At 39.5% G+C, this 18,500-nt stretch overlaps 1 protein-coding gene across 1 annotated transcript in view; it reads right to left on the bottom strand.

The window, feature by feature from the left end:
- SDK1 (sidekick cell adhesion molecule 1) overlaps window positions 1–17,961 on the bottom strand; it is a 625,710-nt gene extending 607,749 nt beyond the window's left edge. Inside the window, exon 1 of the mRNA XM_046666514.1 lies at window positions 17,922–17,961. Coding sequence (XP_046522470.1) covers window positions 17,922–17,961 — 40 coding nt within the window. The remainder of the gene's footprint in view (window positions 1–17,921) is intronic.
- Window positions 17,962–18,500: the final 539 nt, after the last annotated feature.

The raw sequence follows: 18,500 nt of genomic DNA, 5'->3' as shown, positions 1-18,500 counted from the left end.
TTTTTTAGTTGTGGGTCCTTCTGGTTGTGGCATGTGGGATGCCACCTCAGCAGGGCTTGACGAGCAGTGCCATGTCCACGCCCAGGATCTGAACTGACGAAACCCTGGACTGCCGAAGCGGAGTGTGCAAACTTAACCACTCAGCCACGGGGCCGGCCCCTAATTTTAGTTTCTTAATTTCACCAAATTCTAAGAGACAATTCTAAGAGGTAACACGAAACAGTGTCCATGAAAGGATAAACTTTACTCAGAATGCACTAACATTACAGATTCTAGGTTTCAGGACACTACCTCTGCAATAAGATAGATGTACAGCAAAGAAGGACCAGGGTCTTCTTGTGAAATGATGGTCTTTATGCAGTAAATTTTGGGTAAAGGCCAGGGAGCGGCCCGCTACAGCCTTGCCTTCTCTGAATTCTTAACATCCATGTCACATATTTGGCACTTGGCAGGCAATACACTTTTGCTGTTTTCTTTTTCTTTCTGTGTCCCATCCTCCACTCCCTTGCACAGTGCCCTGCATACACTTGAATGCAAAATAATTGCTCATCGTTCATTCTATATAGGATATTGTAACTATATTTTTGGAGAGCCTTCCTTTTAAAAAGAAGGCTTTAGTATACAATCCCATCTAATCCTGTGAGGTCAATTACGACCTTCATTTTCCACAAGAAGGAAATAGAGGACTAGAGGGGTTGAGTAACTGACACAAAGTCAATGGTTATTAAGCAGCATCATGGAAAGTCAAACTCATATTTTTCACTCCGTTTTCAGTGCCCTTTCCTTGACATCATTGCTTATCAAAGCACGGTCCCCAGAGCAGCAGTCTCATCATCTCCTGGGAAAACTGCTGGAAACGCAGACTCTCAGGCCCCACCCCAGACTGACTGAAACAGAAGCTGGGAGCGGGCCTGCAAGCTGGGCATCGGCCAGCTTCCAGGTAACTCTGAGGCACTCTCAACTTGGAGAAACACTGATCCACATCACAAGGATTATTTGTATAATTATGTTTAGCAATTTTGTAATAATAAAAAAATGTGAGGACAAGAATATCAATGGCTTATTAAAGCCTTTAAATAACTAGATTGTACTAATTTAGGCATTCCTCATTCTAATACACTCAACGTAGAATAATTTAAAAGAATAACAAAAACATGGAGCAAAAGTTACATATTAGGTACAAATTTACTTTTTCATTTTCATTTTTCAGATCTCCAGATACTACTTTCTTACCCCTCCTACTTGCACTCACCCCACCAAAATTAATAGATCAGAGGTGAGAATTCTCAGAAATGCCATCTTGCTTTAGCTGCTCCCAGTGGCAGCGATCCCCTGGCTGGCTCCCAGCCTTGGCAAATGCCGAACCATCCAAAGGGTTTGCAAGCACCTGGGCACCAGCGGAGAGGGTTGCCAACTGGTTCCAAGTCCTTCATTCAATAATCATGCAGTACCTGTAAACTATGTGCCAGGCACAGAGAATACCAAATTGGCCCCTTGTGCTTGAGGAATTCACATTTGAGTGAGAAAAAATATATGCAAATAAATAACTAATATGTGAATTAAGTCTTGAAGGATGAAGAGTAACTGAGAATTCTACAAGTGAACAGCTATGAGGAAGCCTACAACCTCATCTTGCTAGAATCAACTCCACACTCATCTTGTTTTTCCCCAAATTGCAATGTCATGTTGGCCTAAAATTATTAGCACTAGGCCATTTGGCATTCTGCTGAACTATTTGTTTTTCTAACCCCTTCATCAATCCAATGACACTTCTCTGCTTTCCATGTAATGTCTTTCTTGCATCCCTAACAGCTTCGACACTAGCTATTGTTCTCATTGTGCACGACATGGAAATGTCTCAAGCAAAGATCTCTCACCTATCAGTCAAAATCCTCCCGTAAAGTTGGCTTTCATTGGAGGATCTCCTCTGTAACGTGTGGTTTCAAGCCTGCTGCCCACCAATATTAACAGTCCCAGTTCTGCCAGGCAGTGGCAGGACAGCACTTCCCCGCCCGCTCAATTGGATACCGCCCCTTGCTTCAGCCAATGAAATGCAAGCGGAAGTCACGGGGCTCTCTCCAGGGCAGAAGTGTCAGGAGCCAGCGAACTCCAAGTCCACCAGGCTTCCTTCCTCTCGGCAGGTACCAGCAGCATCTGACCTGGTGGCTCCTCCATCAGCCTAGGTCCCCGAGCGACTGTTCTAAGCAGAAATCCCCCCTGCCTACCCACACTGATGTGGAGCATGAAATAAACTGAAATTGTAAAACTCTGACTTCGTGCAGAGCTCTCTGGATGGCCCACTCCGCCTTTGAGGGTGTTGGAGGTCTATCGCTGCTTGATCCACGCTGTTTCCTACACTGCCTTTGCTGACAAAAGGCGCTCTATTCTAAATGAAGTTGCAAAGGAAAAATGCCTTTTAAATTATTCTGGCAGTTATAAACTGTTGGGAACCAAGACGAATACATATGGTCCTTGGAAAGTGAAGAATTCTTACAGAACTATACTAGAAAATTTATAAGCAGTCAAGCATGTCTCCGTAGGCATTTAAAAATGAAATTGATGCTATAAAGGCCAGATAGTCAAAAGCATTTACTAAAGAGAAAAGCCTTTAGCCAAGGATAACATAATTTACGAGGAAAATAATTCAAATATAAAAACCATACAATTGTAATGGTTGAGGAAGGAATTAAACAAGTTGGAACAGTAGCATAGATAGTGATAATAACCTATGAGTAAAGAAGTGATCATTTTTCAAAGATAAAATAAAGCTCATCTTAATTATAAAAACAAAAGGTTTACAAAATTTAGATTGCTTTTGGTGTTTTTACTATCAGGTAACCAATAAATGAATATTTTGACGTAATTTAGAAACTAACGTTCATTAAAGCCAGCCCTGGTGGTCTAGTTGTTAAGATTTGGTGCTCTTACCCCCATGGCCTGGGTTCCTTTCTGGTCAGGAAACCACACCCTAGTCTGTCAGTTGTCACACTGTGACAGCCGCATGTGGCTGTGATGCTGAAAGCTATGCCACCAGTATTTCAAATACCAGCAGGGTCACCCATGATGGAAAGGTTTCAGTGGGGTTTCCAGACTCAGGCAGACTAGGAAGAAGGGCCTGGCCACCCACTTCCAAAACAACTGGCCAGGAAAACCCTGTGAACAGCTGTGGAGCATTGTCTGATAGAGCACCGGAAGATGAGCAGATGGCGCAAAAAGACCGGGGCAGGGTTCCACTCTCTGGTCCACAGGGTCGCTGGCAGTTGGAATCGACTCCACAGCATTGACGACAAATATTCATTAAATGCTATGAAAAGATGATCTTTACGATTCTTTTGTACAGAATAAACCAAAAATGAAGTTCAGACCATACAAACATCAATGCAATTTAAAACGCATCATAACAATGAAGTCCTTATAATCCTTGGCTATGTCTATGAGCATGCATAACACAATCTGAGAAACATACTGAAGACCATTCCAGACCTTTTCCTCAGGACTAAGCAAATGGCCATCTTATATGTTTCTAGACCTGCCTTTATGTGGCTTTGCGTCATCTTGATTGCCCACTATTAGAAGTGCCCTCTGGAAGGATACTATTAGTCAGGTGCAGACCATGAGAAAGGAAGTCACCTCACACCTCACCTGCCTGGGCCCCACTCTGCCCAGGCTCCTTTCAGACTTGAGAGCTCCCACTCTTTAGTAAGAATGGCTGCCCCTAAAGGTGAGGAGTCTGGCCTTGTGGCTTTTCCCTCACAATCACAACAGATAATGATCATATTCACAAAGCAGAAATTAAACATGCAGCGTAGAACAGGGAGGCCAGGGGGAAGGGAATCTGTTTCTTCAAAAGGTCAAATCCTACCACAAATGCCATTGCAATGACAGTTCCTAAGGTGATATCTCAATTTCTCTGGCTAGTGGTAGAAACATGAGATTGTCGATTTAAAAAATTAAAATAGAGCCAGCCCCGATGGCCTAGTGGTTAAAGTTCTGCACTCATCACTTCGGCAGCCCAGGTTTGCTTCCTGCTTGCGGAACCACACCGCCTGTCTGTCAGTTACCGAGCTGTGGTGGCGGCTCACGTAGAAGAGCTAGAACGACTTACAACTAGGATACACAACTATGCACTAGGGCTTTGGGAAGGGAACAAAAAAGCGGGGAAGATTGGCTACAGATGTGAGCTCATGGCAAATTTTCCCCTGCCAAAAGAAATTTTTTAAATAAATAAAAATGAAGCATAACCCCAGTTAGTTTGGAGACATAGTTCAACACATTTTGGCAAGAAACTTTGAAACACAAACAGGAATAACTTCTAAGCTTATCCCAGCACAGAGATGAGAGCAACCACAACAAATGCAAACCTACCATAAAGGTTAATCTCTCCCAAAACAGACTCTTGGTATCAAGGAATGAGGCAAGGCAGCTGAGGGAATGAAGGATGCTCTCCTCTTTTTTCTGGTCCCCTTTTGAGGGAAGCTTCTGAAACGAGGGCAAATCAATTTTTGCTTTCCTTCTTAGAAGTCTTCCCGTGTCTTTGATGTTTTTACTCATTCCTCCATTACTCTTTAAAAAGTCCCTTTTAGAGCTTTACGCCTTCTCTGAAGGTACTTCTAGTAAACAAAGGATAAAACTAAGCCTACCACGTAATTTCTAAGACAATTTCACATCGCCAACAGCTACTGTAAGGTGTTTTTATAGATTAAGGTATCTATAGTTTAATATTATTAAATATTATAATATTATTATAATGTTAAATATCTTTAACAGCCTATACACTGGGTCCTTCTCTCTTAAGACCCAGTGCTCTGCCCTGGAGCCAGGGAGCATGGGCCATGCAGGGTGTCGTGCTCATATCTACAAAGCACAGGTTGAAAGGATCTTTTTGATACTCTGGATCACATTTCCAACATTGGTGTTGGGAGAAAAATAATGTTCTGAGTTGTTTTATGTGAGACTTCCACATGTGTTAGATTTCTGGATCAGGATTTTACACACGGCACATCTAAACCACATAGTATCAGGCTATGACATAATAGAAATCTATCGCAAATTATTAGAGAAACCTCTGCCATTCTGAATGAGAATTCTAGAGTTTGGCTTTATCACTGACTACTTATCCACAATTAAGTTTTTCAACCAATGTGAAATATCTTAGAATATAATAAAATAGTGTTATATTTTTGAATTAATGAGTTTATGAAGCCTTAAGTACATATCTCGTCCTTCTTCTCTTAAAGATTCTTATTTTTTGTTCTTTTGTTTGCATTATATAATAACAGCATATAAGGACATTTAGTTCATCATACTGTTAAGCTAAATGGTTGATAACACAGTGGGTTAACAGTTTATTTGCCTGAGTCATGCACTGAAGTGGTATCGGTCCTAAGGAATGAATTCAATCAGAGTCAATAATCATTTGTTGAAAAGCTCCCATATGTGAGACACATGCCTAGATACAGAAATTAATGACACAGACTTTAGGAAGCTCACAGTCTTGTGGAAGAGAAAAATATATAACTACCAAAAATATTATTTGGTAAGTGCTATATCCATACAAAGTGTTATGGGAACAATGATAAGGAGGCACTAAGGATAGTTACAGACGAATTGATGTTTTAAGCCATCCCTGAAGCATAAGTAGGAGTACATGAGAAAGATTAGCAGGTAAAGAAATTAGGAATGGATGGAACATTCCAGGCAGAGGCAAACACACGAGAAAAGACATGGAAGCACAGAAGAACACAGAGCTGCATGTGGCTTAGACTATACCCTCTTTAGCATAAAGATAATAACAAATCAATCTGAATGGCTTTGAGCATATGGAAATACATGGAAGGAACTTAGTACCTGGGTTTTGTTCAACTAGACAATGTCTAACTTGCACAAAGCACTCATTAGAGTAATTTATAATTAATTATAAACTTTTAACAAAATAAAAATGAAAACATCTCTTATTAGTCCAATGCCTTAAATAGGATACACTTTGTTACACTCAAGGATATCTTTGTTTGATTTGGACTTAGAATTCATATGTCACTAGAAAAACATAGACCAGGTTTAGCAAATGGAAATAATTGTGTCAAATGTTCAAGAGACTCTGGAAATCTGTTCTTTGGTAGATAACATTACAGAAAATTAATACTGAGATTTTAACTGGGCTTCCCTCCAATAAAATAAAACCTCCTGTAATAGGATCTACTGTCATAACTTCCTCCAGACAGACAAGATGAAGACCCATCCTATCATGGTGAAGATAAAAAAAGAGTGGTTCCTTTGACAGTTTCATGTAAAGTCCTTGAAATATTTTATATATCCCTTTAAAGTATTATATTATAAATATATGAATAATGGTTTTCAAAATGTCAAATGAATTTATATGAACTTGGACTCTTTTTTTGCCAAAGCTTTAAGGAAATAACTTTAAAAACAAATTTGGTCCAACTGGTACCTAAGTCGCAGTCTGAATCACATTCATGCCAGACCAAAAGTAGCTGCATGATGTTAATATGCATTCTCCCTGCATTCATGAATGATTCACTGTGTTCTCTAATTACTTGACTTCTCCATAGCATATATCATAGCAGATATCCATCAACTTTGCTCAGATTTCTTGAAAGTCTTCCCTTCTTTTAGATTCAAGTTCACTGCTCTCCTCCAGCTCTTTAATTGCTCTCTCAAGCTTGTTGGAGGATTCTTTTTCTTCCACCTGCCCCCTACTGAAAGTGCCCGGCCTTCTTCTTGTTTGGTTTGCTAGAGAGAGCGATGTGAAGACCTACAGGCCAAATCTGACCCATGTGTATGTTTCGTTTTTTATTCAAAGTATTACAAATTTAAATTTAAAAATCAAGATATTTCATGTTACCATCCAAGAGTTTCGCTTACATCTGAAAAATTGTGAGCTTTGTCATCATGTCTACTGGCTGCAGCTGAACAGTAACTGCCCCCATTAGATAAGACATGGGCTCTCCAGCCAGCCACTGTCTACCCCGACAGTGAGCCAAGCTTCAGCTGTGGATTATAATCCTAGAGTGGGTGCTCTTCATTCATTTGTTTAGATCCTGTATGCACTGAGGTGATGAGCCCTTCTGTGCGATGTCTACAATAATTCTTTGTGACCTCGCTCATTCCCATGAGTCATCTTGTTGTGGATGATCACCATGGTGATAACTGCCTCATTTAATCAGTCAGTCTGTAATTGTTTACTGAGCACCTACTGCATGCCATGCATTATACCAGTTCCCCAGGGTTCAAAGGCAAATGAGATGTAGCCCTGGCTCTAAATAGCCTGCAATCCAGGGTAGGGAGCCAGGCAAGTACATCACTCTCTGCTGAGGCCCAGCCCAGAGTCTCCAGACCACAGGGATCCATCTCACATGGACACTCTGAAGCCAGCACAAACTCAGAGTGTCCAGCCTAAACTCCTGCAAGAAGCCCTCTTCTAGGCATCGCAGTGGCAAGGGCAAGGGCCCAACAGCTCCTCTTTCATTTTCTCATTAAAACGATGTTTTAAACCATGCATATATCAGGTCCTTGAAGGAACTGCTAAAAACGAAGCTCCAACTGGATATGGTCTTCACAGTCATGCTCCAACGTCTTGGTTAGTACAAGTAACAGGATACCCTAGCTACCCCTTCCCCTATAGGCTCTAACTTGTGGATAGAAAGGGTTACCAACACGGGAACTAGGTGGCACCAGCAAAGCAGAGGGAGCTACTGGAAAACCTCTCCCTTCAGTCTTCCTGCCCCCCTAATGGTGGTGGGGAGTATTCAACACACGAACAACGAAACCAAAGCCATTTCTTACAAACAGAGCCACACTGGTTAGCGACTGGGCTGAAAAGGCAGAAGGGAGATGATGCCAATTTGGGAGACAGGACAGAAACAGGAAAAGGAATCCAGCAAGAACACCTCTCGAGAAGACCTCTTCCACCTCTTGGTGCCTACAACCATACAAGCGTGCTGCTGGCAGTATAAATGTGCTTTGGGTCTCTTTCTTTTTCCCTCTTTTGCTCCTTGAAACATTATCCAGCCACCAAAGCAATTCCCACATGATCTGTGCCTGAATGGGCCTTTTTGTCCTCCCTCCAAGTTAACAACATTCTGCGGTGAGGAGCATCTTAAATTTCTGTGTCCTAAGCCTAGCATAGAAGCAGCTGGGTTGGCAGAAATGAGGGGACCATGTGGACGTAGTCAATTCCCACATAAAAGGAATAAAATACAAATTCCTTAGCATGCCATCCATGGTACTTCATAATCCAACACCATCTTCCTTTCCAGATAAGGGAGGATGTCCCTTAAGAATAAATAAGGATAAGTTGCTGACAGGGCAATAGGAAGGGGCTTAGACTCAAAATTTCATTGATCTTCAGAAAACACAAAAATTTAGTATTTCTGAACCTGCCTCAGAATCAACAGAAGGAAACATTAATTAAAGGACAAAACTAATGAAAAGAGATCTATTCCTAGACTGATTTAAAAAAAAAAAAGACAAACTTCCAAGATAAAGATGGCAGGTTGAAAGCACGTATTTATTTTAATTCTCTTCTGAAACGTCACGGAAATGACAGTAAAAGGAACACAGGACAGCACACCAAATGTGGACAACTGGAAATGGTTACGGCAGTGAGGAAGGTTACAGCTGATGCAAGAAGCCTGAATCCAAAGCTGACAATAGGGAAACTAACGCAGGTATGGCTTACAACGCAGAATCCCCAGAGGATTTGGGGGGGCCTGCGCCATCCCAGAAAGGAGTGAAGAGGAGCCAAAATAAGGAAGGTTACTTGAAAGGTAGTTAAAAAGTAACCAGTATCTGGATACCCTTCCCCACTATGCATAACCAAGTAGCTGCCTTCTGGCATCCTGGACAAGCACTGGATGCTAATTCTCTGGAGAGGAGAACACAAGGTACCTGGTCTCAGAGACTCTGGGTAGTCTTGGCTCACTACCTTCCTGAAAACAGGGAGATTACCTGCATTTATGCATTTGGGCCCCAACTCAACTTCCTGAACACTGGTAGCCAGACTGTCACCCTCTAGGGCAGAAGACAAAGAGTCTGTTCTCTGGGGAAACTGTCATGCTCAAGGGGGAAACACTTAAAATTGCCAACGTCTCAAGTCAAGTTCCCCGACAGTCCAGTCAGATCACCCACAGCCAGGGTTCGGAGTCAGCAAGCTGCTGAGAACAGGGTCTGATTTATAGTAGCAACTCAATGAATACTAGCTGAAGAAAAACTGGAATTTTTTTGGTAACAAGTGCAGTTTGTTATACTTCACGATCCCAAAGTATCACGGTACTGTAGTGGAGAACTCCCATTATGAGGAATAAAATACAAATTCCTTAGTATGATATTCAAGGTACTTCATAACCCGACACCACCCTCCTTTCCACCTTGTTTCTGACCACAAGCCTGGGAAAGCTGCCCGCAGAGGGACAGGGAAAGGAGCTCTGGGGTCACACAGACCTGGGACAAGCCCCAGTTCTGGCACTTCCTAGCTGTGCAACTTTGGGCCAGTTACTTAAACATTTAGAAAAAGAAGAGTTGAGGTATTTTAAAATAGTGATGAAGATACATATAAATACTGCTATGATGTATAAGGGAAGAATCAGACTCCAAGTACACAGACCGGGATTCCAGTCACATGATGCTCAAAGCTGAAGAAACCAATCCATGTGATAGACAGCAGAGGGGGGGGGGGGGAGTGCCTGGGTGGAAGGAAGGGGTTCCTTTAAAAGGGATCAGAGGGACTTTTATGGGATTATTTGAATGTTTTATATTTTAAGTGCAGTGGGTAAAAAACTCATCAAAGGGAATAGTTAAAATCTCTGCTTTTATTATACGTAAATTATACTTCAATTAAAAAATAGACTGGGAAAAATAACAATAAAATATTTTTAATGAGTTGTGATTTAATAGACAATAAAGAATATGGTTTTATAATTCAATTAAAGAACTACTGATTGATAATTACTTCATAATAGCATGGTACTTTTTATTAAAATAGATTTTTTCCCCAATAAAATGTCAATTGTTAAAAGTAAGAAATATACAGAAAAGCATAAAGGAAAAAAATCACTTCAATTTTACCACCCAATACAAGCATTATTAACATTCGCTTTATTTACTTTCAGACATTTTTCTATGCATAGATTTTTACAAATTATTCTGCTAGTACAATTTAAACATGCAGGGGGAAATTAAGATTTAAGAAAAAAGGTAAAGAATTAAAAACTAAATTTCTTATTAATTTATAAATTATAGCTACTAGATATTGATTAGAAATAAATATGTTCAGGAATATGTTTACATAAAATCATTTCTAAGACATAAGGGGAAAAAGAGGTGCTAAATAGTACTTGAATTATGATTTATGTGTGCATATACCGACACGTGCATGAAAAATTTCTTCAAGAACATACAGGAACTGTTAGCAATTATTAGCTCTGTCACTGTAGAGTTTTGTTTTCCTTTAATCTGGTTTATTTTTGTTTTTTTTTTTTCTGGTGAGCAAGATTGTCCCTGAGCTAATATCTATGCCAATTTTCCTCTATTTTAAATGTGGAACACCACCACAGCATGGCTTTGAGAAGTAGTGTGTAGGTTGGCACTCGGGATCTGAACCCACAAACTCCAGGCCACTGAAGCAGAGCACGTGAACTTAACCACCACAACACGGGGCTGGCCCCTAATCTGTTTGGTTTTGAGTGTAGGTGGGGGAAGACTTTCATTTTTCATTTTATACTCTTTGATAACATCTGAATTTTCCACCATGATATACACATATACATAACGTTTGCATTAGTTAATTATACATTAATTAATTTTTTAAAAGACCTATATATAGACATATTTTGTGGTATAATATGGGAATACTACAAATAGAGGAAATCCAAGGGCTCTCATTTTACAGCCAAGAAAACTTTAAAGCAGAGAAGTTAAGTAACTTGTGAGAGGTCACACAGTTAAATAAGCAGTATAACTCAACCTGGAAAATAGTCCTTTTGGATCACAGGCAGCTTTTTTTCCACACTGTAGCCATAGGGTATAGAGTAATCAAATGTTGTTAAAATTAAGAATGAGAGTCACAAATTTATGAACGTAACATTCAACACTAATGCATATAATTAGAATAATGGACATTTTACTTTTAAATTAAACCAAGAGATAAACAAAGGGACTCTTTATAGCCTACCACAGTTTGTTTTAATGTAATAAAAGAACTGCTCACACTTAACACAATCATACTAACGAAAATTAATGTCCGAGCTTTTTTATTTTATTAACTTTGATAGTTCTGAAATAAGTTGGTGCATTTTATTAATTTACAACATATGGCTAAATGCATTTTTTTTCACTTTGCAAGTCCCTTAGCCTCTATAAGTAAAATGATTTCGAGAAAATGTCTGTCATTGCTCTTTCTTTGTGATATTTGCCCATTTTTTTTTACATTGGTCTAAAACATTTAAATTGTTTTTATATAAAATAATTTCTCAACAACTAAGTATTTAAGAATGAAGAAAATGGCCCATTATCTTATCCTAATTAAGGATCACACTAATGAAGTATCACTTAGGAGGAGTTCGCAACCACATAAACGGCTAGCAATTCTACCAGAAGAAGTGGTACATGCTGCTATTTGTTAGTCTAAACCCAATTTAACCCCTGAATTATGGTGAACTTCGGGGAAGCAGAATTGTACTGCTCCTAAAAACAACACCCTCCCCATCCAAAAAAAGACAAGGGTTCTGCTTCCGATGTCCCCAACAAAATCTCCCACACCAAACACACTGCAAACGGATAACATTAATATTTAAAAGCCAAAACAACTACTAAGGTTTCAGATGTTATAAAACCTTCCTTGGCAATTCAATGCAATATCTAATACCCCTACAATTTAAGTCTTTCTTTTGCTTTTTTTTAAATAGCTTTCTAGTTTTGCTAGTTAAATGCGGAGAACTTAATATATAAGAAAAGAACTACGCACACTGACAGCTGGAGAACTCTGCCGAAATAAGATGGATCACCTCACAAAAGAGCATTGGGGTCCCATCCATGTGCAAGGAGCTTACGACCAACAGACATCTGAGGAAAGCCTCCAACAGGAGGGACAGAGACCCAAACAAACAAACGTAAAAAGAGGCAAGAAGCAGCAGAGGCAGGGAAGACAGCAGAAGAAAAACAGAATATCCTCAATCGCTGAGAAAAATATACTGTGAAACAGTGAAGGGGAACACCAAAGAGATGGACAATATGAAAGAAAAACACGTGACAATCGGAGGATCGACCCAGCAAGTCCAACAGGAAAGTAGCAAGAGTTCTAAGAAGAGATACAAGACAAAAAGAGAGAAGGAAACTATCAAAGAAATAATACCCCCACAAAAAAAAGATTCTCTGAACATGAGTTTCCATATTTTAAAATAGACAGAGTACCTGGTACTGCTGTTTTTCATTACAGACTCACAGTGCTAATTGGCTTGATATAGTACATGTGCTAGCTTGATAAAAATATTTGAATTTAAAACACTGCTTATAACATAATCCTTCACTATCTGGAGAATATATAGAATTTATTTAGGCATCACCATCAGAATAATAAAATGTATGTATTTAAGTCACCTTAATCCTTCCTTTTCAAGTCGTATTAACTCCGTTTCCTTAAGTCTTCACCAATGGGCCGTCTCACTTAACTTTTAATTTACTTAGTAGAGCTCACATCCTTCAGCCTCATCTGTCCTTTTTTTTTTCTTGGTGAGGAAGATCAACCCTGAGCTAACATCTGTGGCCAATCATCCTCTTTTTTTGCTTCAGGAAGATTAGCCCTGAGCTAACATCTGTGCCAGTCTTCCTCTATTTTTTGTATGTGGGACGCCTCCACAGCATGACTGATGCGTGGAGTAGGTCCGCACCCGGAATCTGAATCCTTGAACCTGGGCAGCCGAAGTGAAGAGTGCGGAACTTTAACCACTCAGCCATGGGGTCTGCCCCCTGTACTTTCATTTAGGATGATAGCACACTGGAAATGGAATTCTCATCAGAGTCTGATCAGCAGTGACATTAATCTTCAAGTATTGATAAGACAGAAGTCAATGTTATATACCACATGCATTCAGGGTTTTCACTCTGTCTTACTCTACGTTTATCACATGGTTTAGGTGGGCTATAACACTTGAATCATTTTCTTTCACATCTATATATGCATAGTTCAATTATTATCTATCTATATTTGAGTTTTATGATTTTTCTACCCATTGGTACTCATTCTCTGCCCCTGAGATGTCCATGTTTGTTCATACTCTCTCCATCTCCATCTCCCTCTTCCTCCTTATATTTCTCCATTTATTGAGTGCTTATATTGACCAAGTGGATGGTGCTTTTGAGGATAACTCTTGAGGGAGGGAGCAGAGCAAGGAGGAAAAAAAGGGCCAGGGCTATGTAACAGAGATGGAGGGGGGAAGATTCTAGAGATATTTAGGCTGTAAACGAGACAAGGTTTTAGTAACTCTTAGAATGAAGGGTGAGAAGTCTAGGATGATTCTCTTGTTTCTAGTCTATATAAGAGGGTAAGTAACAAGAGTCTCATCAAGAAAGAAGAGGGGCCAGCCTGTTGGCACAGTAGTTAAGTTCACACATTCCACTTCAGCAGCCCAGGGTTCACCAGTTCAGATCCCAGGTGCGGACTTACACAACGCTTGTCAAGCCATGCTGTGGCAAGAGTCCCACATAAAAAGCAGAGGGTGATGGGCATGGATGTTAGCTCAGGGCCAGTCTTCCTCAGCAAAAAGAGGAGGATTGGCAGCAGATGTTAGCTCAGGGCTAATCTTCCTCCAAAAAAAAAAAAAAAAGAACGAAGAAGAGAGACATTTTTATTTATCAAGACTGATGACAATGTTCATAACAATCCCTGGAATTAAGGTCGTAGTTACAGTAGAAACACACTGGGCTTGGAGACAGGAGACTGAGTCTTAAAACGAGGGTTCTGCTACTTAGTGTGTGTATGCTAGGGCGATGACCAGTCCCTTAGAGCTCAGGTTACTCACCTTCGAAGGTAAGGTGAAGGTACCAGGTAAGACCTAACATACCACGAGTCAGTGACCTCTCAGTAATCAACCCTTCAGAACAAAGCTCCACGTCCAGAAGCAACCTGGGGAAATGTGAATGCCCGACACAGCTGACTGAGAAGAATAGCATTCGAGCAGCACAGTTCCCTCCTTGGGCCCTCACTCTGATTGATCCCCCTGGGTTCTGATTGACCATAAACACTAATCCTAACAACTTTGATTTCACAGCCATGGAGAACAAAGGGCAAAACTATTAAGGAAGAAAGGAGAGTTATTTGAGGTGGATACAAGAGCAGAAGCAACGGCAGCTTATAACTAATCTGACCAAACAGAAAAAAATTTTAAGTAGGCATAACACTCCACTACTTCATGTTAAAAAATAGTGGTCCTGAGTCATCAGAAAAAAGATTAAATTACATTGAGCACCCTCTGATTAAGAAACCATAGGAAAGTAAGAAGGTAGAAAGGATATACTATATTTTATAAAGATTTCCATCAAAAATAGTTAAATTTAAAAGATTTTAGTCCTTGAACGTATAAGATTCAGTTACCTGGAAAACTAATTTATGATCAGTTACCTGGAAAATTCCATCTTATTCTGGAAAATGACCAGATAAATGGTGTGTTACTGAATGTGCTACTTTAGCACAAATAAATGAATCAAGTTTAAAACAAAAGCCTACTTAATTTCTAGACAGCTTATTTTACCTGAACTGTAAAGTATTTCCCAGGAATTCCTCGTATATTTAAAATATTAATGTGTAACACTTTATATTCTTCAGATAAGTGGAAGCAACAAAAATAAATAATGGAATCAATTTAATTATCTACACTAATGAGGGAGAAAATAGTATGGATGATACCAAATAATGAATATATTAAAATCACTTATATCTGACTGAGATATACTTAGTGGCACAGATTTAATTACTTATACACTAAATATGTGCTAACCAACCTACACTCCCTTCTGACTAGACTCAGAGTATGGCTGGGAAAATTTGAGTCTCTCTGGGAAAATCCAAAGAACAAATTAACTGCTTAAATTGCCGGTAGTTTAAATTCAGTTTTTTGAATTTTAAGAAAGTAAAAGTTAAATTTATTCTCAACTTAAACTTCCAAATACCCATTATTCAAATAAAGGCTAAATTTCTGTCACATTTCTCACTACCCTTAACTAACTGAAGTCAAAATAACCATGAATGTTTCAATACAAAACTAAAGGTAAATAAAGAACTTACGACAAGCACTAACACAGGGCACAGATTTAGATCAGTCCAAAATGTGTGCGCCCCTGAATTATTCAAATGAAAACGGAGACTTATCAAAACACCCACATTTTACATCAACTGGAAACTCCACGTAGCTTGAGAGTCAGCACGTGGGTCTAACAGTCAGGAACAGATCCAGTATTCAGAGTAGAGTTCCCATTAGTCAGATTTTGTTACTCTTAAATGAACGATTCATTCACTGGTACACGAAACAGAGTCATTTTGATAGAACTTTCTGACAGCATAGTTCCAAACTCCGCCATGTCACTTCCAAACCAATGAAAAATCAAGAGACATGATCAACTGTACAATAAGGATTTTTCATGGAGAAACAAATTTTAATAATATTTAGATTTGACCTTCTGGATAGTTGTCTATGTTTCTATACATAGAGAAATAAGAAGGCAAACAATTAATTCTTTCAGAAAACATTATCATTCAAATTTCTTCACAGATGAAATTTCGTAGACTCACTGGTACTCCTCCTGAAGTAAACGAATGCTGATATTTCATGGATGAATTTAGCTGCCATAGCTTACATTTTTATTTCTCCTTCATGCACATGTGCTAACTTCATAGTCAAGGTAATTTCGAAATAGGTGACTTGCCTTATATGCCCATCTATTTGAAAATAAGTATTACTCTGTCAGTAATATCACGAATAATGAACAGGGATACTATTTTCCCTCTATTGGTTCATTCTATCCATATACTTTTCCTTTCTAAAACATGACTGAATCCTTAAATTCTATCCATCCTCCCTTCATCCCTTCTGACTTGGTTTTCTGATTTCTCTCATGGTTTACAGTCATTCTAAGAACTAGTTATCAGTAGATGTCTTCTACAGGTTATCACATACATTAATTAATATCATAAAAGACAAGTTTCCTTTAGTAATTTGGAAAGACCTAAAATTTTACTAAGCATCTAAGCCACCGAGAAAAACACCAGATCCATGAACTTTCACTGGAAGTGTTTAAGCAGGAGGGTGAGGAACACCTGTAAGGGATGCCACAGAAAATGCTCTTGCACCAGAAACGTCTAATTCCTGCTCTTAGGAAAGTTGAAATGGGTCATTTCTAAGACTCTATGGTTTATTGTACCGTTATTTTAAAATGTATGCAAATAAACTCATTGCCATTTCAAGCTGATATAATGGGTACCTACACACATATCACGAGTGTGAGTACAAACTGGAGCTGGGTTTCGGGAATACAATTTAACAATACTTTCCAAGAGTCTTTAAACGTTCTTACTCTTTGGTCTAGTTATTACATTCTTAGATCTATCCCAAGGAATACTCATAAGTATAGAATTTTATCCAAAAAGGTTCTCCTCACATAACAGTGAAAACTTAGAACTCTGCAACTACACAATGTTGAATTATGACTTAACTATATGATGGAATACTACTTTTTGACATTAAACAGTTGCTTATAAATAATGACAAGCACAAACAGTTGCTTATAAATAATATTTAAAAGAAGGGGAGATGGCTATGAAGTATAATATTTAAAAAGCAGGACAGAGAATTGTATATATATCGTGATTTCAATTGTAAAACCATATCAAATAAACAGTAATGAAGTATACCAAAATGGAATGGTGATTGAGTAAATAATTTTTCCTCTTTATACATTACTATAATGTCTATAATGAACACATTTTTTTTAATTCAGGGAAAAATTGAAGATAATAGTTAAAGAAGAAATGAATTTCATTTTCTATTTTGGTGTTGTAACAGAGTGCCTGAATGGGTGGGGATGGGACAGCTGTGGCTGTTTCACAGCTGCTTTGGAAAAACATCTTCATGCCTCTCCATAACCGCTAAGGTGCCTTCCAGGTAGAAGGAGAAGAGCCCAGGTCTGCCCAGACGAAGCACTTGTCTGGAGGAGGACTTGCTGCTGGCCCTGGGCCATGACTCGGTAGTCACCTCATGCACCACCTAACAGGTCAATCCCAACTGAGGGGTCCAAATGAGAACTGATTACCCACTTTCCCCAGGAGCAATCCCACTACGCCTTAACGTTGTATTTGCTTGTTTGTTTTGTTTTAAACTTCAGCTACAACAAGGACTTACAGCATCCTAGGATATTCAACATTATGCGGATACTTAACCCCACACAACCCTCTCCCTGAGGTACATGGATGCAAATTCTGCCTCCCCTGACCTGCAAGCCCTACCACTGTGCCTTCTGGAATTCACTGTCTGCCATGCCCCTACACCGTCGATTTCTTCTCTGCATGCATAGCCCCATCACCTTCTTTCTTTAACTGAAATCAGGCTGTCCTCTGAAGTCTTTGTACGGGGCAGCTGTTTTTCTCCCACACCACATATACCACTGCCCTGAAGACGGTATGCCATGGCTGGTTCCAGATCTTTTTCCCCACTCAAAACTTTCTGCAAACTTGAAGAATTAGCTTTAAACCATTTGCATTATTTTCCTACTCTTGCTCTAACAAATTACCAGAAACTAGGTTGCTTAAAACAACACAAATTTATTATCTCACAATGATAGTGGTCAGAAGTCCGAAATGGGTTTCATTGCGCTAAGGTCGAGTTGTTGGCAGGGCTGCACGCCTTCTGTTTCCTTACCTTTTCTGGCTTCTAGAGGCTTCCGTATTCCCTGGTTCATGGCCCCTTCCTCCAAATTCAAAGCCAGCAGCATAGCATCTTTGCTCTGATTCCACTTCCATCACCATATAGGGACCTTTGCGACGGTATTTGGCCCACCCAGGTAATCCAGAATTGCTCCATTTCAAAAACCTTAAGGTAATCACATCTGCAAAGCCCCTTTTGTCATGTAAGGTAACATATTCACAGGTTCCAGGGATTAGGATGTGAATATTTTTAGGGGGCCATTATTCTGTTTACTAGACCATTCCACCCTATCTGCTTCTTGCTAAAACCAGCTACTTACCTCCTGATCACTCCTTCCCCTCAGTGATGAAAGTTTCAGCACTGAGTCACTGTCTTTTTCATACCATCACAACTTCAGTCATTATTCAGTGTGCACACAGATGATCCATCCATCATGCTGATCTCTCAGTTCTTTGCTATCATATTTCTAAAGAACTTTTCCTCCATCCTAACTTGGTCACCTCCTTCCATGATTACACTCTAGACATCTTGATAAAATCTCAATCTTAGGTATCCTGCCATATCCTTGGCTCA

This window comes from Equus quagga, chromosome 7 (genome assembly GCF_021613505.1).
Source record: "Equus quagga isolate Etosha38 chromosome 7, UCLA_HA_Equagga_1.0, whole genome shotgun sequence".
Taxonomy (NCBI): Eukaryota; Metazoa; Chordata; class Mammalia; order Perissodactyla; family Equidae; genus Equus; species Equus quagga.
This window is presented reverse-complemented; position numbering and strand designations above follow the sequence as displayed.